This window comes from Microcaecilia unicolor, chromosome 3, assembly GCF_901765095.1.
Source record: "Microcaecilia unicolor chromosome 3, aMicUni1.1, whole genome shotgun sequence".
Taxonomy (NCBI): domain Eukaryota; kingdom Metazoa; phylum Chordata; class Amphibia; order Gymnophiona; family Siphonopidae; genus Microcaecilia; species Microcaecilia unicolor.
In genome coordinates, this window is record NC_044033.1 from 161,756,547 (window position 1) to 161,781,938 (window position 25,392).

At 41.4% G+C, this 25,392-nt stretch overlaps 1 protein-coding gene across 1 annotated transcript in view; it reads right to left on the reverse strand.

The window, feature by feature from the left end:
* PTPRK (protein tyrosine phosphatase receptor type K) overlaps positions 1-25,392 on the reverse strand; it is a 919,308-nt gene that overhangs the window by 123,385 nt on the left and 770,531 nt on the right. Inside the window, 1 exon segment of the mRNA XM_030196529.1 lies at positions 13,245-13,383. Coding sequence (XP_030052389.1) covers positions 13,245-13,383 — 139 coding nt within the window.

Genomic DNA, 25,392 nt, shown 5'->3' on the forward strand with positions numbered 1-25,392 from the left:
AATCTTAGTAAGTCAGTTTCTAAAAGAGGTACTGCTAATTTAGGAGGGGATTCCAACCCCCCCCCCCCAAACTGCACTGGGGACAATGTTGGAAGGGTGGGAAAGGAGAAGTAAAAAGTTCATAGACGCTGGCTCCTAGATTTAATGAAAATATTTTGAGGTCTGGCTTTGGAATTCTAACATCTGTAAACACATGTGCACCAAAGCAGTTGCAGGGGTAGCTTTTATGAACAGGAGCAGTTTGAGGGATAGCTTTCGGGGTTGTAGACAGATTGCAGTGTGGTGGGTCAGTTGCAGTGAGTAGTTTTGGGATGAGGCAGAAGATGGATGGTAAGGCAGTTGCCCAGGTTGGTTTTTGGAATGTGGCACTTGAGAGGGTGTAATTTCTGGGAGGTGTGGCAATTAGCACTTAGCAATTAGCAGGTTGCTGGGCCAACTGCTGAGGGGGGAGGGTGAGTAGTTGGCCTGTTGTAGGGGGGTTTGTTTTGGTGGGTGGAGACATTTTGAGGGGTAGGGACTGTAGAGAACAGGAGATGACAAAGTGAATGGAGAATTTCCTAACTTGTGTTTCATATTATCTACATTTCTATGCTACAGAAGCTGGAACTCTTTTTTCTATAAAAATGCATTAGACCATTTTTTTTTTGGGGGGGGGGGGTCTTTATCAGGAACTCCTGGTCCATAATTTTAATGCCAAGTTGGCTCATATCTTAATGCCAAGTTGTATCCCATTCTGTTAAAATTTCAGAGAGTTATTCTGCCCCAAGACAGCCATTTCTCATCTCTTTTAGTATATTTCCCGCGTCCTTTGAGTTGGAAAGAAAACAAAAAAAACGTTACTGTGCACTGTAACTTTTCCAGAGTGCAGTAATGTGTAAAAGCTGGGTCAGGGTTATGAGACCGTTTTTTCTAATTTAGCCCAATCCTTCAAAACTTAATTCCAGAAAATATGAATTAAAGCAAAAAATAAATAAACGTATAAGCAGCTTAATATACAGAAACAAATACAATATCCCTTTAAAAAATTTAAAAACCATTTATATTAGACACTAGATGTTCACAATCAAAAAGCCAAGATAAACTTTTGTGACCCTCAACTCAGGGCAGTGGAGAAAAATCACTGAATCTTTAGGGAGAAAATGTTAAAGGAACTTTTGACAATTTTTGTAAAGGGATACTGCATCTTTAAAATGTATTAAGTAGTAAGGTGCCCATTTGCTACTTACAGGTAGTAGGAATAAGAATAGTAGCTCCTCCTGGCAAGCAAATCACAGACAGTGAAAAAAGAGAAGCAATGATGAATGAAAAGCGTGGACCAATCACATTCAATTAAGCAGAAATAAATGTGCATTTATTAACACACATATGCATGTATCTTTTGTTAGCAATTCAGCTTCGGGTTCATGCACTGATTAAATATACATTGCCATGCAATTAAAGAAAATATCCTTGCCAATAAAAATGATTAAAAAAAATTTCTTATGGAAGTCACATGCTATTTTAATTATTGCCATAGAAGTAAATAAAATTTGAATGCATTGTGTATTTGCGACATGCAGTTCAGCAAACAGGATTATCAAATTATTATAACCCAAATGTTATGACGAATGGAGTTTATGAGACTTGTATGTTAAGTATACTTGGCGCTCTCTGGTTTCAAATTGAACACAATTACTATATAATTAGAATCATGTTACAGAAAACAAAGATGTGGGAAATACTTTTAAACAGCTTTACTAAGCACATGTGCCCAATGTATTAATATACAACCACTTTTCACACACACATATGCTGTTCATTAGAGATACACACTTTTTGTATGCCAGATGCACATATATGCAAATACACATAGATGCACACAAACACCTATACAAGAATGTTTTACATTTTTAAATCATCCAATTGTTAATACTGAGAATGTATATATGCCAAGTACTTAAATGTTTATTGAATGGAAACAAATGGATGAACTTAGGAACCACTGGTACAGAAATTAATAAAATGACAATACATTTTAAAGATGCAGTATCCCTTTTCTTAGCCAGTTTCACTGTTTTTCAGAATGCAAGCCTACCAGATTTTCAAGCAGATGTATCCTTCACCCCTATGGAATGGTGGCAGGCAAAAACAGAACAACTCTATCCCCACTTGTGAAGTTTTAAGACTTGGTGCTCCTCTAACCTCCTCCACCTTTCCCCCAACCCATATAGCATATATGACTAGTAGTCTGCAGTGAAAAATTATGTCTTATCTGATAACTTTCTTTCCTTTAGTTGCAGCAGATAAATCCAGACTCATGTGGGTTGTGTCCCTCTACCAGCAGGTGGAGACAGAGATTACCAGACTGAAGTGGAACATGTGACGTCATGCTCCTGTCCAGTCAGTATTTGAGTAACAAAAGCAGAAGGAAAGCCTAGGAAAGGATACAGGAATTTACTCCTCCTTCACGAAACCAATGTCAAAGTATAATGAAGAACACCTAACTTCATGACATACAAACCAACAACAGAACCCCCTGAACAAAGGATATAACTTTGCAGAACTGATGAGACAGGGAGGGCCTCTGCATTCATCTGCTGTGCCTAATGAAAGAAAATGATCAGATAAGACATACTTTTTAGTTCCTTAGTGTCAGCAGCAGATGAATCCAGAGACATGTGGGATGTAAAAAAGCATACCTTAAGTAGGGTGGGAACACATAAGTACATAAGTGTTGCCATACTGGGACAGACCAAAGGTCCATCAAGCCCAGTATCCCGTTTCCAACAGTGGCCAATCCAGGTCACAAGTACCTGCAAGATCCCAAAACAGTACAACATTTTCTGCTGCTAATCCCAGAAATAAGCAGTGGATTTTCCCAAGTCCATTTTAGTTGTAAAACATTTTTATTGATGACAAGTTAGCCAATACACAATATTTATTTATTTGTTACCTTTGTACCCCTCATTTTCCCACCTTTTTGCAGGCTCAATGTGGCTTACATAGTACCGTGAGGCGTTAGTCGCCTTCAATGATAAAACAGATACAAAGTGATGTTATTATCAAAGAGGTTTATGTATTACAGACATGTTAGGAGAATTGTAGAGAAGAGTTATATAATGTTCGTTATGGGCTTTGGTTTCGTTGTGTTGCTGGATTCAAGCACTTAAGTTGGGTCAGTAGGGTATGCCTTTTCGAACAGGATGGTCTTTAGTGATTTTCGGAAGCTAAGGTGGTCATGGATTGTTTTCACAGCTTTTGGGAGGCCATTCCATAGTTGTGCACTTATGCAGGAGAAGCCGGATGCGTACGTTTTTTTTGTATTTCAAACCTTTGCAATTTGGGTAGTGTAGGTTTAGGTATGATCTAGCAGAACCAACTCTGTTTCTTGTTGGTAGATCTATGAGGTTTATCGTGTATCCTGGGACTATACCATATATGATTTTGTGGACCAGAGTGCAAATTTTGAAGATGATCCGTTCTTTGATTGGGAGCCAGTGCAGTTTTTCTCAAAGAGGTTTTGCACTGTCGAAGCGCGTTTTGCTGAATATCAATCTGGCTGCTGTATTTTGGGTGGTCTGGATTTTTTTTGTTAGTTGGTCCTTACATCCAGTGTAGATTCCGTTACAGTAATCTGCATGACTTAGGACCATTGATTGTATTAGATAGTAACATAGTAGATGACGGCAGAAAAAGACCTGCACGGTCCATCCAGTCTGCCCAACAAGACAACTCATGTGTGCTACTTTTGTGTATACCCTACTTTGATTTGTACCTGTGCTCTTCAGGGCACAGACCGTATAAGTCTGCCCAGCACTAGCCCCGCCTCCCAACCACCAGCTCTGGCATAGACCGTATAAGTCTGCCCAGCACTATCCCCGCCTCCCACCACCGGCTCTGGCACAGACCGTATAAGTCTGCCCAGCGCTATCCCTGCCTCCCAACCTCCAGTCCTGCCTCCCACCACTGGCTCTGGCACAGACCGTATAAGTCTGCCCCGCACTATCCCCGCCTCCCAACCTCCAGCCCCGCCTCCCACTACCGGCTCTGCTATCCAATCTCGGTTAAGCTCCTGATATTGAAAGGTTTCCCTTGGGAAGAAGGGCTTTTAGTAGTTCGAGCTTCCACATTGCATGGAACATTTTCTTTATTACAGAATTTACAGAATCAGATTCAATGTTTAGGAGAATACAAAATCCAGTGATATATCACCCGTACAGAATAATGACAATGCCGAACGTCATCAAATTTTAAACATAAACATCTTCTTCCCCCCTTACGTCTTATACTCCCCTTAGTCCCCTTTCCCAAGTCCATTTTAATAATTACTTTTCTTTTAGGAAGCTATCCAAACCTTTTTTAAACCCTGCAAAGCTAACTGCTTTTATCACATTCTCTGGCAACGAATTCCAGCGTAATTACACATTGAATGAAGAAATATTTTCTCTGATTCGTTTTAAAATGTACTACTTTGTAGCTTCATTATTGGATGCCCACTAGTCCTAGTATTTTTGGCAAGAGTAAACAAGCGATTCACGTCTACCCGTTCCACTCCACTCAGTATTTTAGATACCTCTATCTCCCCTCAGCCGTCTTTTCTCCAAGTTGAAGAGCCTAAGCTGTTTCAGCCTTTCCTTAAAGGGAAGTCGTCCCATCCCATTTATCATTTTCGTCACCCTTCTCTGTACCTTTTCTTATTCCACTATATCTTTTTTGAGATGCGGTGACCAGAATTACACACAGTATTCAAGGTGCGGTCGCACCATAGAGCGATACAAACGCATTATAACATCCTCATTTTTATTTTACATTCTTTTCCTAATAATACCTAACATTCTATTTGCTTTCTTTGCTGCTGCAGCACACTGAGCAGAGGATTTCAAAGTATCACCAATGATGACTCCTAGATCCTTTTCCTGGTCGGTGACTCCTAATGCGGAACCTTGCATCACGTAGCTATAGTTCAGATTCCTCTTTCCTACATGCATCACTTTGCACTTGCTCACATTAAACATCATCTGCGATTTAGATACCCAGTCTCCCGAAGAAATCACTGTTGCTTCAAAGGCCACATCTGCGAGCATTGCCACATCCAAAAACTGTAATGTCTGGAAAAGGTGTAGAGCGACGACCATGTCGTCGCTCTGAAAATGCTGGATAACAGGAGCATCTGGGCCTCTGCCCAAGAGGACACAACCGCTCTAGTACAATGTGCCTGAAAATGGCTTGGAACAGGTTTACCCTTTCAACGCCGACGCCTTTTGCAAGGACCCGCCAGAAGAACAAACAAATGGTCCAACTGGTGGATTTTGTTGGTGACCTCTAAATAATGCTGTAGAACTCTGTGAACATTCAAAAGACGCAAGGAAGCAAATTCTCGAGGGTAAGCATCTTCTCTAAAAGCTGGTAAAAACAACAGCTGATTGATATGAAAGGATGAAATCACTTTAGGCAGAAAGGAGGGAACGGTACGTATCATCAATCCCTCCAGGAAAAAATGGAGGAAGGGTTCCCCAACACGACAATGCCTGGAGCTCGAAAACCCATTGCACAGATGCAATGGTGACAAAAAAAAAAGTCTTCTGTGTGAGATCCTTTAAAGTAGCTCGGCACAAAGGTTCAAATGGCACTTTCTTAAGGACCCACAATCTAGATTCAGATTCCATTCTGGACACACAAACCGAATTGGAGGTTTAAGCCGATTTATTCCTTTCAAAAAATGCACAACATTCGGGTGAGCCGCCAAGGAAGAATGCAAAAGGTGGCCCTGATAACATGCCAATGCCGCAATCTGAACCCGTAGGGAACTGTATGCCAAACCACGCATAAGGCCATCCTGCAGGAAGGCTAAAATCTGTGGAAGACAGGCCTGAAACGGAGACACTGCACACTCCGCACACCAAGATTTGAAGATTCGCCACACCCAGGCATAGGCAGTCGAGGTAGACTGCTTCTTTGCCTGAAGAGTAGCAGCAATAACCTGTGGAGAATAATCCTTCTTTCTCAGTTTCACCGGCTCAATAGCCAGGCTGTACGACCAAAGTGGGAGGGATCTTCCATCCAAATCGGACCTTGAACTAACAGCCCAGGTAGATCTAGCAGAGGAAGAGGATTATCCACCCACAACTGAATTAAGTTTGCATACCACGGGCAACATGGCCAATCTGGAGCCACCATTATTCACCTGTCCAGGGTGGAACCGAATTTGATGTAGCACCCAGCCTGTCATGAGCCAGGGGGGAAATACATAAAGAAGTACCTCCGCGGGCCAAGGCTGAAGAACAGCATCAACTCCTTCCAAACTGAACTCACTCCATCTGCTGAAGAACTGAGGGGCCTTGGTATTGCGCTGAGTTGCCATGAAATCCACAAGCTGCGACCCCCATCTGCACGCTCCGCCGGTTCCCATTCTGCGTGGTCCAAGGCATCTCTGCTGAGACAGTCCGCCTGAACATTCAGAGATCCCGCAATGTGCGTTGCAGACAGCAGCTGTAAGTAGGACTCTGCTCACTAAAGGAGAAGCTGTGATTCGTGCGCCAGATCCACCTATTGATGTAAACCACCGTAATTACATTGTCAGAGAGTACCCAAACTGGCTTACCCTCCACGGGAGGGAGAAATGACAGCAAGGCTAAACAAACTGCCCAAAGTTTCAGATGATTGATAGGCTACTGTGCCTCCTCTGGAGACCACAGATTTTGTGAAACCTGCATTAGACAGTGAGCTCCCCACCCTGCATCTGTCATAACAATCGTCCACCGTGGAGTTGCTAGTGGGAGACTGCAATGGAGGTTGGCCTTGCAAAGCCACCACTGCATGCAGGGCTACCGGAGTCCAACAGAGGTGCAGATGATAAAGCTGAGATACCAGGGACCAGTGTTTCAGAAGTGACTGCTGCAATGGGCGAATATGCGCTCTTGCCTATGGCAGCACGTCCAGAGTCACTGCCAGGGACCCCAGGACCTGAACCTAATCCCAAACTTGAGGCAAAGGTCTCTGCAGAAAGGCTTGAATCTGCGATTGCAGCTTGATGCATCGGTGTTGTGGCAAGAACAGTTGATCTTGACCCATGTTTAACCACACTTCAAAGTGCTACAACACCTGAATGGGTACAAGGTGACTCTTGGGAAAATTGATGATCCATCCCAAGGACTTAAGTAATGAAATGACTAGAGAGGTGGTCTGTCCGCTCTCCTGCGCCAATGGCGCCCGGATGAACCAATCATCCAGAAAGGGATGGACCTGAATGCCTTGCTTCCATAAAAACAGGCAGCTATGACCACCATTACTTTGAAGATGGTACAAGGCACCGTGGCCAGGCCGAAGGGTAGTGTTTGAAATTGGAAGGCAAATCATAGGAACTTGCGATGAGGAGGCCAAATGGGAATGTGGCGGTACGCCTCTTTTGAGGTTAAGGCTGTGAGGAATTCACTGGATGTACCACTGCAATCACCGAGCATTGTGTTTCCATGCAGAAATGTCAAACTTTCAAAAACTGGTTGACTTTCTTGAGGTTGAGAACTGGTTGGAAGGCGTCCCCTTTTTGTTTGGGCACCACAAAATAAATGGAATAGTGGCCTGAGCGCTGTTCTACACGAGGGACCAGGACTACTGCTCCTATGTCCCTTAAGTTGTGACGTATCGAGCGAATGGCGGCCCTTTTGGAAGAGTTACCACAAGGGGATTCCAAGAAAAAATCTGCAATGGAAGCACAGAATTCTAACTTGTAGCCTTCTCGAATAATGTTAAGGAACCACTTGTCTGTAGTGATCCAGGCCTACTCTTCTAGAAACAGGGGCAGTCGTCCCCCAGTTGGGCTCGAGGAGTGGCCCAGTGCTCCATCACTGAGTGGGACAGGCATTGGAGGGGGCCTGGTTATAAGAGGGTGAGTTCCTTTTGTCAGACCGAAAGGGCTGTCTAGAGGAAAAATGTGACCATTAAGATAGAGAAGAACGCCCCAGATGATACCAACGGGCTTCTCAAAAATGGTTGTGAGTGGACCCTGAGCGCAGAGCATACTTAGCCTTGTCCTCCGGCAAGCACTAAGACTTGGAATCCCCCAAGTCCTTGACTAACTTCTCGAGGTCCTCCCCAAATAACAGTTTGCCCTTAAAAGGCAACTTCATGAGGCGCTGTTTGGATGCCAAGTCTGCCGCCCAATGACAGAGCCACAACAATCGCCTGGCAGCAACTGTTAGCGACATCTGTTTCACCAAAGCCTGAAACAAATCATATAAATAATCTGCTAGATAAGCCAGGCCCGTTTTCACATCTGCCAACTGAGCGGGAATTGGGCCCACGGACCCTGGAAGGGCATTCGCAAGTTGCTGCTTCCAACTGAGACAAGCCCGCGCAGTGTAGGAACTACAGGCAGCCGCCTGTAACGAGAGCTGCCAGGCAAAGAAAAGCTTAAGAGATCTCTCTAACCTCCAATCCTATACAACTTTCAAACCCACCCCTCCCTCAATGGGCAGAGTGGACTACTTGGTGACAGCTGTCACCAGCGCATCCACTGTAGGGGTACGTAGCTTCTCCAGTTCCGTGGGGGCCACGGGGTAAAGCCTGGCCATAGCCTTCACCATCTGAAAAGGGGCTAAGGGAACATCCCATTGAGCACAAATATTTCCTGCATCGCCTCATGTATTGGAAAGGACTTAGGCAGCCACCTAGTGCTGGCCATCTTATGTCTGGAAGTAGGAGCATCCTAAGAAGAGATATCTAGACCCTGAAGGGTTTTGGTGATAAAAGGAGCAAGTTCCTCCCTATGAAAAATGCAAACCGCAGTGGGATCATCAATCTCCTCTGTTCTGATATTCATTTCCTACAAATCCAGCTGTGCTTCAGAACATGCCGCCTCAGAGACCCCTCCCTCCGACAACAAAGGAGATAAGGGGCCACAGACTCTCCATCATTAATGGATATGCACTGACGATGCTTAGGAGCCAGATCCCTGGAAGGCTGCACTGAGGAAGAACAGGATTGAGCTACATTGGCCCCTTGCACAGAAGCACTGGCTCCCTGACCTGATTGACTTAATAGGTAAGCTTTAAGTAAAAGCAAAATAAAACTGCATGAAAATGTATCAACTGGCCTTACCCCCGTACTCGCAGGAATCTGAAGCAGACACAGCTGGGAGCTAGGTACCAGACCCACGCTGCAAAATGGCCACCAGGTCAGTAATTTCCAGACAATGCATCTTCCCTTGCCTCCACTGCGTGGGAAACTGCCAAAACTTCTATCCCACTGGACTCCTCCAGAATCAGGTTCCTGATGCCACATGCTAGACACTGTCCCAAAGCTGCTCTCCGCTTACTGCAATGGGAGCAGTGTTTGACGAGATCTGTGACCATGCTTTTTGTTTTAATTAAAAAAGAAGGCACACTCACCCAATCCCTTGGTTGAGGGTTCTGTGGAAGGACGTTTAGTGCTGCTCACCTCAACACACTCCGTTTAGGACTTGTCTCACAAGGTCACGCTCTCTTCTTTTTTTTTTTTTTTTTTTTTTTTGGTAAACGTGGAGGAGAAATAACAAGGCAGGAGTAGGAGGGAGAGTGGGGAAGGGACCTGGGGTGACCAGGTATTGCCCTAAAGTCAGCACCGAATAGCAGTACACCCCGGGCTACACTGAGCTTGGGACAGCACAGAAACCAGCAGCCATAAATCCAGGAGCATGAAGGAAAACGTCCATCCACCTGCTGAAGATAGACAATACTGACTGGGCAGGAGCATGATGTCACATGTACCACTTCAGTCTGGTAATCTCTATCTCCACCTGCTGGTAGATGGACACAACCCACATGGTCTCTGGATTCATCTGCTGCTGATGCTAAGGAACCACAGAATTTGGTGAAGACCCAAAACAGATAAAACTTCATTGCTGTGATGAATTTAAACACTATAAATAGGATATAATCGGCAATTGGTAGTAAAAAAAAAAAAAAAAAGGGATACTACATTATGGGTTCACTGGATATACAGAACATGATTCAAATTTTTATGAATTTTTCACACCCACCAAATTCACTCCACTATGTCTTCAACACAGTATGGAGCCGATTTATAAAGGATGCCCTCTCACTTTGTACCTATGGGAAATGCCCTTTGTAAATCAGGCCCTATGGGAGTATGTAGAAGATATTTACATCCCTTAAAGAGACATTTCAGCCTAGCTGATCCAAAATATTGATTAGGTTGAAAGGTTCCTTGAGGTCTCATAGCAGTACGATATAAACACTATCACCCTCAGAGGCAGAAAATACATTAGAACATTAGAAACTCGCTTTCTTGGAGTCATGCACCTGACTGCCTGCTAAACCTCCTACATAGGCCTACTTGGAATGCCACTGGGGCAAAACAAATATTTTTGTGTACATCAAGCCCCAAATCATGAAGAAAATAACATATTTAACTTAGGGCTATATATTAGTGTCACAAGTCTGTCAGCATCTCAACCTTGGATGTTTGCTGCATCGGCTAGGTTGATTGGTATAATAGATGGGATTCACATGAGACACCCAAAGAGAAAGGATTTAATATGCTTGCCATTAAGTGGCCTAGAATAAACAGGAATTTACCAAACTATGTGCTTTGCACCAAGCAGGGGAAATACTAAAAGGCTAATTACATATTCAGTAGAGTGCCTATTAAGCTACCCTATCAAAAAGTAACCGGACATTAAAGTTTCATGAATACACAATGACAGAGTATTTCATGAAATATGCCTCCAGACCAAGCCATAATGTTCCTGACCTGCAATTAACTTCAGGTTTGAGGGCAGTTCAAAGAATAACAACATTTATTATTTAATTCATTCTGATGGATATTATTCTAAATATCAGCAAATTTTAATAATTACGAACTGAAATATAGTTGTACAAAAGACCGTGAATATGACTACAAGTAGATATATGTGAAAACTGAAGAAAAACAACCTCTGAAAAGTAATTCCACATAGCCCCAGGTATTTTAATTAATTTTTTACCAAATTAACCCTTGGATCAAATCAGCAAAGCAGCCTGAATGATGAAATGAGTCCTTACTGTCTTAAGCAAAATGCTTTTGTTGAAACCATTGTTTCTCAATCTTTACATCACAATATTGCCTTACATAAAAAAAAGAGAAAATGGACAGTCATAACATTTTCTTGAGTTATTAAAATGTTACGATTGCTTTATGAATATGCATTGACTTCCAATCACAAAATAAAGGAAACAGAGAAACAGAACACCATTGGGTTATAAAAAAGAAGCACATATGTAAGCTAACTTGCACAAAATGTTATAAGCATACCTAATGCTTCTAATGCAGACGCTCCTTCTCCAAGTTATATATCTCCATGGGGTAATTGTAAAGAGGCAATAATTAAAAAAAAAATCTAATGGAAACCATTAAAAACATGCAGTACATCTAGGCAATTTTAATTTGGTTCTACTAACACTAAAGTATATTTAGACCTAACATGCAGTACTAGTGAGGTAGTGAGGCCAGCAAAGAGCCCAGGCAGGGCTACATTTGAAGTTCTGATCTATCTCCAGCAGTGCTGTTGTACTGAAACTAATATCATTTAATTCCCACCCACCCCCTCACCTCCCGCAGCCCAATATATCTGCACCTGCTGGGCCAAGCCTCACAATAAAAGCTGTGTGATCTTGTGGCTCGTATAGATGATCACATGGGATCACTGAACAAGATCATGAAGACGACTGCAGCATGTACCATGCTCACCTCCTCCAAGCACCCCATACTGAAATAAGAGTTCATCTGTCCATGGGGAGAAGGGGGTGGAGAAGAGGAGAGATTAGAGGTAAGATGGGATGGAGTGTTTCCCTGCATTCTTGATATTCAACCTGCACTGCACCCTCCACCTTGAACATCCCCCTTTGTGCCACTGCTCCACATACTCCCCAAACCAGACCTTACCCCTCCAAACTAGCCCCTTGGTCTGCTCCCAACATACACAAGCCCCTACTCCTCCTCCACCTCCCCTCACACCTTGTTCCGAACACCTCTCCATTACAATGTGCATCCCCATTCCCTCCCCTCTTCCCTGACTGGAGATATGAGGCTGATTCTCCTCTCCTGGACCCACTAACTTGAGCAATGAGGCTCACATTAATCTCTCTGCCAGAGGCCAATTCAATCCTAGCTACGCCACGATGAAGAACAGTACCTTATTATAATTTTTTTTAAATAATTGCAAAAAATGAGAAACAAATCAGATATGCATACATTTCTGAACACAAGCCTATGCTTAAATATAAGCTATTGCGTGAATTCTGGAAATTAACATTTTTAAAAAGTTTGGTAAGTCTTATGCTCTTAATGTATATAATTAAGGGGGAAGTTATAAACATGGGTTACTGTTAAAAACATGTTATTTTACTGCTAACCCCAGTTACTAGTAACTAGATATTGCATAAAATTGGACCTGTTTCTAAAATAGCACAAGTTAACTGTAAAATAACATGACTTAATAGTAACTCATACTGATAACTGCAACCCTATGTTTGCAAACTTTTCTAGGTCACTTCTGTTATACATATTGTTCTGCTTCACTGGGCAGAACACATTTTTTTCAAGTGAATCTAGCGTCTTGAGTTGTTGCATCTTTCTGGTAATTCCAGAAGATGGTGCTATTATGTTTGAAATTCTACAAAAGTACAATAGTAAATTCCTGTTCAGCTTAAGAGCTTCAAAGTGCCCAAATTTGCAAAAGATCAACAGATGACAACATGCACCTAGGTTCAGTCAACTTTACACAAACACAATCAAGCCTTAAGTTCAGAAAATGCATGTTATAATGTGTGACAGAGGAGGTACACTTTGTGCCAATTTGTCAATTAATTCCACTAAACTACTTGTTCATTTTTTGCTCATGTTTTAAAACAACTTTTAATACTAAAGGCACATGACAAAGTACTGAACAGATCTTCATATCTTTCTCTTATCTAGCAGGAGGGGTAGACACTTGTGGTCATCGTATGCCACCATCCGACCAGGCTATCATAATATCTAAATTGCACACAGTGGACTTGGGGAATCTGGATTTAATTATTGTATGCTTTGGTTAATTGAAATCCCTTTCAGTGTGCAGTGTTTGGGACACCTGAGTTATTTAGTAATAATATAATATTAAACCTAATGTTCAAGGTATGACAACGTTTGGTATTAAAATGTGGTCAGCTTCCCGTGCCTGCCTGCATTCTGCAAAGGTTGCACCATTTTTGAGTCACACCTGAGGAACAAGGTTGGAATAGTGTCCTTACCTCTTTTTGACAATTAATATCACAACTAGCAGGAGGAGGACGAATACTAGAATTCCAGCACTTATCCCTGCTATTTTCACTACTCGATCCGCCTGCTTGGCTGGGTCAGGAATAACCTCAGGTTCCTCGGTTGCTGCTGCTGGATGAATCGGAAAAAATTAATGAAACAATTAAATCAACAAATAAGAAAATGCTGCAGAAGCAAGTTACTCAAGAACACTTGTACATATATTAAGTTATAAAGCACATGGTTTTAATATCCTTCACATGAAAACATTAACAGCATAAAATTCTTTTGAGAACATATATAAAAAAAAAAAGAATATGTAAGAGTTGCTATTTAAAAGAAAACACATATGTTAAGCACTGCTCCATAACTGGATAAAGCCAGAACCGGTGGTGGGAGGCGGGGCTGGTGGTTGGGAGGCGGGGATAGTGCTGGGCAGACTTATATGGTCTGTGCCAGAGCCGGTGGTGGGAGGCGGGGCTGGTGGTTGGGAGGCGGGGATAGTGCTGGGCAGACTTATACGGTCTGTGCCCTGAAGAGGACAGGTACAAATCAAAGTAGGGTATACACAAAAAGTACCACATATGAGTTTACCTTGTTGGGCAGACTGGATGGACCATGCGGGTCTTTTTCTGCCGTCATTTACTATGTTACTATGTATAACTGGATAAAGTAGTGTAGCACCTGTGTTAGTCCATCCTGTCCCGGAATCAACAAATGTACTACATTAGCCCAATGAAGAGGCATCAACTCATTTTTCTTTCTGTTTCTATACATGCTGCATAAGTGGAATGCAAACGAACCACCCATCAAAATCAGCTGGAATCCAGGCAGGATTTCTGAAATTTCTGCATCAGGATAATAAACAGCAATTTCAAAACAACCCAGGAGCATAAGCCATTTCAATTTCACCTGTCTCCTTATCATCACTGACACCTCAAAACCTTTCACTTTGCGTTTGTCCACAATAAATTTCATCTGCCATTTGGATGTCCAGTTTTCCAGTTTCCTAAGGTCTTCCTGCAATTTTTCACAATCTGCATGTGTTTTGACAAACTTTGAATAGCTTCGTGTCATCTGCAAATTTAATCACCTCACTTGTCATTTCGATTTCCAGATCATTTATAAATATATTAAATAGCACCAGGCCCAGTACAGATCCCTGTGGCACGCCACTGTTCACCCTCCTCCACTGGGAAAAATGGCAATTTAACCCTACTCTCTGTTTTCTGACTGACAACCAATTCCTAATCCACAGAAGGACATTGCCTCCTATCGCATGACTTAATTTTCTCAGGAGCCTCTCACAAGGAACTTTGTCAAAAGCTTTCTGAAAATCTAGATAACATGACACCAACCAGCTCACCTTTATCAACATGTTTATTCACACAGTCAAAGAAATGAAGCAAATTAGGAAGGCAAGACTTTCCTTAGCTGAACCCATGCTGACTCTGTCCCATGAAACCATGTTTGTCTATGTGGTCCATAATTTTATTCTTTTAAATAGTTTCCACTATTTTTCCAAGCACTGAAGTCAAGCTTACTAATTTGTAATATCCCAGATCACCCCGGTACCCTTTTTAAAAATTGGTGTTACACTGGCCACCCTCCTATCTTCAGGCACTATGGACAATTTTATCGACAGGTTACAGATCACTAACAGCAGATCAGCAATTTCATGTTTGAGTTCTTTCAGTACTCTGGGGTGTATATCATCCAGTCCAGGTGATTTATCACTCTAACTTGTCAATTTGGCTCAGTATGTGCCACCCTTGAGAACCATTTCTGATACAGGTAGTTCTCTTACATCTTCTTCCATAAAGACAAAAGCAAAGAATTTAATCTCTCTGCTATGGCCTTGTCCTCCATGAGTTCCCCTTTTGCTCCTTCATGATCTAACTGTTCCACGGATTTCTTCATAGGCTTTCTGCTTCTGATGTACCTGAAAATGTTGTTACTTTGAGTTTTTGTCTCTGTGGCAAGTTTTTCTTCATATTCTCATTTAACCTTCATCATCAATGCTTTGCATCTAGCTTGATAATGCTTATGTTGCTTCTTATTTTCTTCATTCAGATCCTTTTTCTATTCTTTGAAGGATGTTCCTCCAGCAGCCTGGTTCCATCCCAGTTTCGGAAAAGGCCCCCCTTTCCCAGAATGTTGCCCAATTCCTAACAAATCTAAATCCCTCATCCCTGCACCATTGTTTCAACCACACATTGAGACTTCAAAGCTCCACCTGCTTCTTGGGTCTTGCGTGTGGAACAGGGAGCATTTCTGAAAATGTTACCCTTTGGATTTCAGCTTTCTACTTAAGAGCCTAAATTTGGCTTCCAGAACCTCCCTTCCACATTTTCCTATGTCATTGGTACCCACGTGTACCAAAGACAGCCGGCTCCTCCTTAGCACTATTTAAAATCTTATCTAGGTGATGTGTGACGTCCGCCACCTTCACACCAGACAGGCAAGTGACCAGACGATCTTCACGTCCACCAGTTACCCAGCTATCTAAATGCCTAATGATCGAATCACCAACTACAACAGTTGCCCTAACCCTTCCCTCCTGGAGACACATCCTCAAAAGCTAATCAAGAAATAACCTTAGTTCAATAAAAATGCATCCTTTTAATTTTTTTTCCTGAAAATTGATGGAAAAAGAAACTTCCTGAGCAAGCTGGCCAACCCCCCCCCCCAAAAAAAAAACAACCCCCCCCACCCCCACAAGTTGGCTAACTTATACAAACTATATTTTTACCCAAATTAAAAATGATTTCAGAACAAAGAATATGAAAGCAGATCAGGACAGAAAGACCCAGTCAGATCAGATCAGTAACTTTGTTGGCATCAAAATTTCACATCTGTTGCCAAATTAATACATTTGAGAAGTAATTTTATAAAAATCACTCAAAATTGGGCACTAAGCTGAAATTCTATAATGGCATTTGGGCACCCAGATTCTGTTACAGAACAGAACACAAGTCGACATTTGCGCATCAACATTGAAAGCAAATAAAAGCCAGGTGTAAATGTTAGCACCTAAATTTTGCATTTTAGTGTTTTATAAATTACGCAAATAAGTGTGAGACCCTTCCATATTCTATGCATGAATTTTATATCAGTGCTAGTTTTCTATCATTTTTGTGGGCAAATGAGGCTTACATTTAGGCACTAAGATGATAGAGTTAGGGGCTTGAGGGTTAAAGTCAAGAGAAAGAGACCAATAGAAACAGTAAAATAAAATTATAGCATATAAAGAAATCAACAAGTAGAACAATTGACAGGTGATCAGATCACATTTTTTTCTAGTAGCAGAACACAAAATATTTTGCTGCCGTAGCTGCTATTTCTCCTGCTCATTCTTTTGGGGGAAGTCTGTTTTCCCTGTTAGTTTTGGGAAATGTGCATTTCTGATGACTTAACGATTTCATTCCTGGCCCATGGACATAGAACCTAGCCTATGGCTTTCTTTTCGCATCTTTGCTACTAGGGATCCTCTTGTCCTTATCTCAGGTTTTCCTTGAATTCTACTTCTCAGATGTAGCAGGGTTAGAATTCCCTGCTTTACAGCGTTTGAGGAATAGACGCAATTAAGAGATAGTATCAGTGGAACTGCAAGCTATGACAGGTTTATGGTCTTGAGCTGTAAAAGTTAGTTTATTTATTCCTATTTTTATTTATATACTGCCACTGCTGAAAGTGCAATTACCACACCAAATGATAAAACACAAGTGGCAGTCAAGGCAAAGATGGGAATCATAGATATGAGAGTGGCTGACCCATGCACACACATACTGGTTTACAAAACTTAAGTCACAACAACAAAAATAAGAGGTGCACCAAGACAAAGTGAATGCTTGCATAGGTTAATCTGTTATTGAATGAGGTTACATTCTGCAAGTCTGGCAAAAAAAGACCATAAGGCAGGCAAAGAGAGAAGTCAGTTAGCAGACAGGCTTTTCGTGGATGGTTCAGTGTTCTCTACCTTGCTTAAAGGTCTGTTTATTAATCTGAATTAAGGTGCAAACAAGCATAATTGGGCACAAGATACATGTTAAATCTAGGATAGCGTAAAGGCATAGGCAAATATGATTATGTGTATAGGGACCAAAGGTTGGGAGGGGATCTTCTATGCTGCTAATTTAACAGCTTCCAAGACAGAGTTTTGCACTAATAAATCACCTGCTGGCAGAAAGGAAAACTGGAGTCACCACTGTCCAATGAGGTCTGTCTATACTGCCCATCCACCATGCACTGTCCTTCAGACATCAGGAGGCAGCAGTGAGAAGCACTTCTTACATGCTGCTTTCTCCTCTGTCAGTTTTCCTCAGCAGTTGGAACAATGTAGCGCCCCCATCTGTAGGAGTTTTATCATCTATATAAATAATTCTCACCTCCAACGTTCTGAACCTCACTATGTGGCAGGGAAACACTGAAGCCCTGTAGTCTTCTAGGCTGTCAGCACCACTCACTCTCACTCATAGAACCGCCCTCAGCCACGCCCCATCCACACATAATTCACAACCCCAACATTCTAAATGCAAATTTGTAGTTGCAAGATCCCATGAGTGTATGCCCCGCCCTCGCATCACAACGTGATGATGTGGAGGGCGGGGCTATGACACTCAGCCAATCGCAAGTTCCACCGCCCTCTGACGCTACCCCCCCACGCACTGCGAGAAACACCAGCCTACGCAGGGCCTCCACCCCCAACCGCACAGCGACAAACACCGAGCTACGAAGGGGGAGGAGTGCCGTCCGAACACCTCATCCGCCGGGACCCCGACGCTGCCGCCCGCAAAAAAAAAAAATTACCCACCTGCACCCTCCCTATGCTGCCACCCTGCACCCTCCCAACGCTGCCGCAGGTAAACCTTGCTAACGCCCATTTCATTGCTCACAGAAATGGGCCTTTTTTACTAGTGTATTTATATTACAGTGAAGGTCCAGCAAGTTTAAACTGCATTAATGCAGCATTCAGTGGTAATTAAATCAGGATGAACATGTGGCAAAATGAGGAGGCGCTACATGCAAGTGCACACAGCATGGCTCACTAAAACATAAAATGCTTTACGTTTTTTTGTTAACCCTTTTAGCACACACTGGTGGTCAAAGGTTAAATTATACCTCTGAAGGTGTAGTTAACTTTTTCCCCCAATGCTGGCACTTGCAAATCACATGGGGCAGGTGTAAAACCCCCTTTCTCCTGCCCTAAGGGCTGCCTTGTTTCAAACGAAAAGAGCCTGTCCTATCAATAGGAGTCAGTCTGCTCAAGTGCACAGCTGTTCTAGTGTAAGGTGCTGGCATTACGAAACTATAATGTTACCTAAGGAAGAAGCGAGTGGAAAATTGCTCCTGCCCCCCACCCATATATTTGGCTGCACTGGGCAAGTCACTTAACCCTCCATTGCCCCAGGTACAAATAAGTACCTGTATACAATATGTAAGTCGCATTGAGCCTGCCATGAGTGGTAAAGCGTGGGGTACAAATGTAACAAAAACAAAACAAGGAATGAGTCAGGCTGCAGTGTGTGTGTGTGTGGGTGGGGGGGGGGGGGTGCTCCTGGAAATAGGACTATTAATTGAAGGGATGGGGCTTGACAGAAGGGCCTACTAACCTTTTGCTTTGATCTAGAGCTGAGTGGGATTCCTGTTTGGGCCACTTGCCCACCAGATTTTCAGGGACCTCTGACACAGAACAGGAAGAGAGAAGGAAGGATGGGACACTGAGCGTACTACGAGGGGAGATTTTTGCTTTTTGATGGTCTTGGCCCCTTTAGAGGACTTGTGCTTCCCTGCATTCCTGATGACCATAGCAATGCTAGAAAAATTACTGCAGATTACATCTACTGAGCTTACTTAAATTCCCCAGAATGCTTCAGTAATTATTGCTATGGCAAGGTTGCATTCTTCTAATTCACTTTCATAAATCAAGGTAACAGAGGGGCAAGGAACGAACAAAATGACTAAAGAAAAAAAACTTTAAGTTATATAAAATCAATTAAATAAAATGAAAATATACATGCCACAGGTAAGAAACTAAATCAGAAATAATTAAAGGGAAGGCCCGTGAAAAAAGGTCTTAAGGCACACATTTAAATTTCTAAAAAGAGGGTTCAAGCCTAATAGAAAGAGGGAGGTCATTCCGAAGTTTAAGGGCTCATGCTCCAAGTTCTCTGTTTAGTGAAATATTCACTAAAGTATAAACAGAGAACTTGGAGGGGGGATATTGAGGGGGGAAGAGGGGGATGTAGTAAAATTGGGCTTTTAGTTAGTCCTATAGCATATGTATAACGCTGTTTTTGATCAACCTTGCAAGCAACATTATTCATGCTGCCTGCTCCTTTGTAATTGGACAGCATGACAATGATAATGAAGGTGAAGATGCAAGTGTTGAATTAGACAGCACTACTTCTAATGCAGATGATAACGACAATAATGATGATAAAGTACTCTTTGCTATATGGAAGTCAAGCGTTTCAGAGATTCCCTCGATTAAAGCCTGCAGACCCAGTCAGAAGACAGTAATACTGCAATCTGGCCTGATCTGAAGGATCAAGAAAGGGATCTAGGTGTCGACGTTGATGATATGTTGAAACCTTCTGCTCAGTGTGCTGCTGTGGCTAAGAAAGCAAATACAATGTTAGGTATTATTAGGAAAGGAATGGAAAACAAAAATGAGGATGTTATAATGCTTTTGTATCGCTCCATGGTGCGACCGCACCTTGAATATTGTGTTCAATTCTGGTCGCCGCATCTCAAAAAAGATATAGTGGAATTAGAAAAGGTGCAGAGAAGGGCGATGAAAATGATAAAGGGGATGGGACGACTTCCCTATGAGGAAAGGCTAAAGCGGCTAGGGCTCATCAGCTTGGAGAAAAGGCGGCTGAGGGGAGATATAATAGAGGTCTATAAAATAATGATTGGAGTTGAACGGGTAGATGTGAAGCGTTTGTTACGCTTTTCAAAAATACTAGGACTAGGGGCATGCAATGAAGCTACAATGTAGTAAATTTAAAACGAATCGGAGAAAATGTTTCTTCACTCAACGTGTAATTAAACTCTGGAATTCGTTGCCAGAGAAGGTGGTAAAGGCGGTTAGCTTAGCGAAGTTTTAAAAAGGTTTGGACAGCTTCCTAAAGGAAACGTCCATAGACCATTATTAAATTGGACTTGGGGAAAAATCCACTATTTTTGGGACAAGCAGTATAAAATGTTTTGTACTTTTTGGGGATATTGCCAGGTATTTGTGACCTTGATTCGCCACTGTTGGAAACAGGATGCTGGGCTTGATGGACCTTTGGTCTTTCCCAGTATGGCAATACTTATGTACCTTTTTAGCTGTGCATTTGCATGAGTGGCAGTCATTTTCAAAATTTTAGTTTTACTAAAAGAGAAGTGGATTGAATTGTAGGGCAATGAAGTTGTTGGGTTATTTTTATTTTTGTACTCTGACCTAGTACCTTGAACACTGAATAAAATAATATGACATTGTTGGGGCCTTGCAGGAGTGGCGAAATGAGCAATATGAAACAAGACATCCCTGTGGAAATGCAGGTACCCAGATGGTCTGGCAGTGCACCCAGGCAGCTGGATATGTGGCAGTACACTCTAGAGTATTGCTAGTTTATTCAGGTTACAAAGTTGTGGTTAAACATTGCAAAGGAGGGGTGCTAGGTGGGATATGAACATGGATCCTGCATGTGTATTCAAGACAGTATAGCAACAAGGGGAAAAACATAAAAAACATGTTAAGGAGAAATATCTTTGAAGTGGCTACATTATAACCATCTCTGGGAAAAGGTGAATAAAGTATCCAGAAACAAAAATTATGATTTAAATGGATTCTGTTAGAGCAAACAATTTGTAATACAACAGCACAAACCCAGTCCTTTTATGTGAAAAAATAAAAAAGTTGCAGAAGTTCAAACATGTAACTTTCAGACTGGCCATTCTTGGCATTTAGTCACCTTTTCTCAGAGATGTCACATATGGTTTGCAGCTGGGATATATCCTTAGCAGTTCAGCCCAGAATTCTTGCGCAAACTAGACAGACCATTTGTCCAATTTCTGGAATCATCTGTAAGTGTGTAAGGCCAACAAAGATTTCCAGCACGAATGGTTAAGAGAGAAAACATTTTACAGTACTGAAAACACATCTATGTTGATAAATATCTGCTACACTTGTTCTTTCACTGCATCATCTAACAAGCAAAAGCATTTAAGTTTGTTGAAAATGAGTTGAAATGCATTCTATGGGTGGTTTCACACACACTTGACTCCGACATCAATCATGTGCAGTTGCCTGGAGATTGCCTACTGCATCATTGCACTTCAAACTGCAGAACAAGGTTTAATGTTCTAAAACTTAATGAAGAAATTTATAACACGCCTTCAGAAAAGTTCATAGACCAAAACAGTAGTTAGCTAAAGGATTTTTAAATTGTTATTGAGTTCAGTTACAATAAAAAAATATATATATCCTTGTCTCCACCCCTCCCCCCAAGCTTTTTCTCCAGTCTTCCTGCCCCTCAAACCCTTCTCAGCTCTTTTCTAGTTTCCGTGGCTGCCTCCACCCTCTCCCAGCCAGCCTATCCTTCTTCCATCCCATCTCCAAACCACAGACTGTTGTACTAGTTTTCTGCATAGGTGGCTTTTCTATGAAAAATATTGCATATGGATTTAAAATTATAATTCACCTGCATTATTTTCCCATATTTGCAACAATGTATCTACTTTAACCTACTGAGAACAATTTTCAGAGTCAATTTATGCACATAAATGGCTTTAAAGATTGTCCTTCTCAAACCTAAAAACCTACAAAAGGCTATTCTTGACTTGAGCTGTCTGAGCCATGAACAAATGTAACTGGGAATCTCTTGATTTATTGAGTGCACTAGTGAATGAGTTTTGTGGAGTTTTCACTTGAAATGGTACTCTAGTATGGTGTGTATTAATAAAGGAAGTATGTATACCATGTACTATGTGTAGTGTATGCATGTATTATGTTGTGTTATTAAAAGAACTGTAAGGTCATGTAGAGTATAATATAAATCATTAAGTGACCAGTAATAAGTTAAGGGTAACCCGTTTATTAATTTGTAACATTATTTACTAATTGGGTAATTAGGGCCATGATAGGCTGGGACACCAAGACAGGTCTCTCAGCAGACCGAATTAAAGACCTAATGACAGGAGACAGGTTGTTGATAGAACCAATCTATGGATATAGATTGGACTGACATTATGAAGCTTCATAAATATATAATACGTACGGAGTTGCATGCGTCAACCCTTGTTGAATATTGTCATGTTCAACGAGTGCCCAGAGGTCTACATCTTATAAAAGAACCACGTTTTTTAGATGACCCTGAGTATATATCTAAATGGAACAAACTTATATCACGCTGTTTATTGGATTTAATGTTGTTGACTATGGATAAACTACAGAAACAGCTTAACGATTCACGTATAGAATTGGATAGTAAGTTAGAAGAATTAAAATCATTACCCGCAGCTGATAAGTTTGAGAATCAATATAGAGAACATCTTGTATTAATTGATAAATATAGAAATGAAATCAGACAACAGAAAGTTAAAAAATATAAACGTGATGAGGGAGATTATACAAAGGGTTATGTATATCCCTGATGGATCGCTCTCGAAAATCCAGGAGAATAAAAAGAATAGAGAGTTACTTTTCTTAATTCGTCAAGCGATTCATCCGGGGAAGAAATAAGTAACGTAGATCATGGTCTGGGCAGTCGGGAGACCGTGAATATTATTGACAGTCAGAGGGTTGAACCACCTGCTCCTGCCCCTTTAACCACTCGCAGCCGCAGGGGTCGGAAGCTGTGAATGCAGTTGTGAATATATCAACTAAAAGATTGATTGAAGCCCAAATCTCTGTTTTAGCTCTGGGGCTGTCATTTGTTCCCACGATGTTGTATGATGCTTTCTCGATAAGGGTGCATTTGCAAAAGTTTTTTTTCGTAAATTAAGACTTCGTGCTTACTTTGATGACAAGACTGCAGATTCAGTAGATGAACATTTGGCGTTACCGTTGGTTAGCAATGATGTGGCTTTTTCGGAGAAATATAAATTACCTTCGGCATGGGTAGCCCCGGGTATCATAGATTCCGCAGTGGATACTTATCAAAAACTTGTAATGAGAGATATAGAGAATCTTGAAAAGAATAAACCTGTATTTTATAATAATCTGACTTGGGATCAGAGGACAGCGTTAAAAGAATTGCAACAAGATCAGTCAATTGTTATATCTCAAGCCGATAAGGGAGGCGCAATAGTTGTTCAAGATGCCTATTATTATGAGCAGGAGGCATTACGTCAATTATTGGATTATTCTTTCTATAAGCCAATGGACTCTGATCCAACGAAAGATTATATTGTTCAGGTTTCAGATATGTTAAAAACTGCGAGTGAATGTAGTATCATCACTCCTAGAGAGTTTAATTATCTGTTGCGGAAAAAACCTAATGTACCTTATATTTATTTTTTACCGAAGATCCACAAGTCATTGACTGATCCTCCGGGTCATCCAATTGTTTCTGGTGTGGGGTCGTTGTTCGAGCCGTTGTCCCAGTATGTAGATCATCATTTGCATAAGGAAGTAGGTAAAATCCAATCGTATATAAAAGATTCTAGCGATATGCTTGAATTTTTAAGTTCTACGCTACTTCCTGATCAAAATTGTATAATGTTGACGTTAGATGTTGTATCCTTATATACAATTATTCCCCAAAAAGCATGTTTGGATATTATTCATCAGGTGTTACAACAACAAGATTTATCTCAATTGAAAACTCAATTATTGCTAGATATGGCATCATTCGTGATTGAAAAGAATTATTTTCAATTTGGTGAATGGTTTTTTCTTCAGACTAGAGGGGTTGCCATGGGGGCTACAGTAGCCCCCACGGTAACCTGTCTCTATATGGCGAATTTTGAATCCTTGTATATCTATACTTCACCTTTGACAGCTAAGATTGTAGCTTGGAAACGATACATCGACGACATATTCGTCATTTGGTCTGGTACAGTTGAAGAAGTTGAGACTTTGTGGAATACTTGAATGGATGCGACACTAACATTCAATTTGTTTTACAATCTAAAGGCACGGCTGCGAATCTTTTGGATATTAACATTGAGTTATCCAATGGTCAGTTTCGTACAGGTGTGTATCGTAAAAAGACAGATAAGAACACTATATTGCATTTTAATAGTCATCATCCGCGGAAATTAAAGGAGAGTATTCCCATAGGACAATTTTTTGAGGACTAAAGGCCTACGTTCTGATCAAGCTACGTACAATGATCAAGCTGTGCTATTGTCACAACGTTTTCGAGCACGAGGTTATCCTCAACATGCTATTAAATCTGCATATAAACGTGCTAATATGCTCAAATAAGTTGGTTGATTGGAGGTAGGAATGCCATTGATAATTGAGATACACGAGTCAACTGTATACTTCCTTACTTTACACAAACATGTGATATACAAAATATCATTCTGAAGTATTGGTCTGTTTTGTCCATACATCAGGGTTTGATTGCTAAACCTCGTTTTGCATGTAATCGGGATAAAAATATGGGTGAAATTTTATCACAGAAAAGGTATAGTACCCATATGGGTGATCGAGGGGTAGGTGGTCATACACCATGTAATGCGTGTGTATATTGTAAACATGCCATCTGTACTACACGTATTTGGATACAATCTATCAATAGGTATTTCTACTTAAGATCAACTACAGATTGTAATACACAAAATGTGGTTTATGCAATATGTTGTCCGTGCCAGTTATGGTATATTGGGGAAACAACGCAGAAGGTTAAGATGCGTATTGCACAACACCTGAGCAATATTCGTTTGAAAAAAACTGAGACCCCTTTAGTTAACCACTGGTTACAATTGGATCCCTTGGTAGATGATCTGCAGTTTGTTGTCATCAGTAGTTTGCAAGGGAATTATGGGAATGCTGAATCCGAGTTGATTCGGAGAGAACAGCGGTTTATCTTTAATTGGAGAACTGTGCAACTTTCAGGGCTAAATAAGGAGGTAGATTGGGCTTTATTGATGTTAGTATAAAGCCAAGTACTGCATAAAGTAGGAGTATTCAAGTTATCG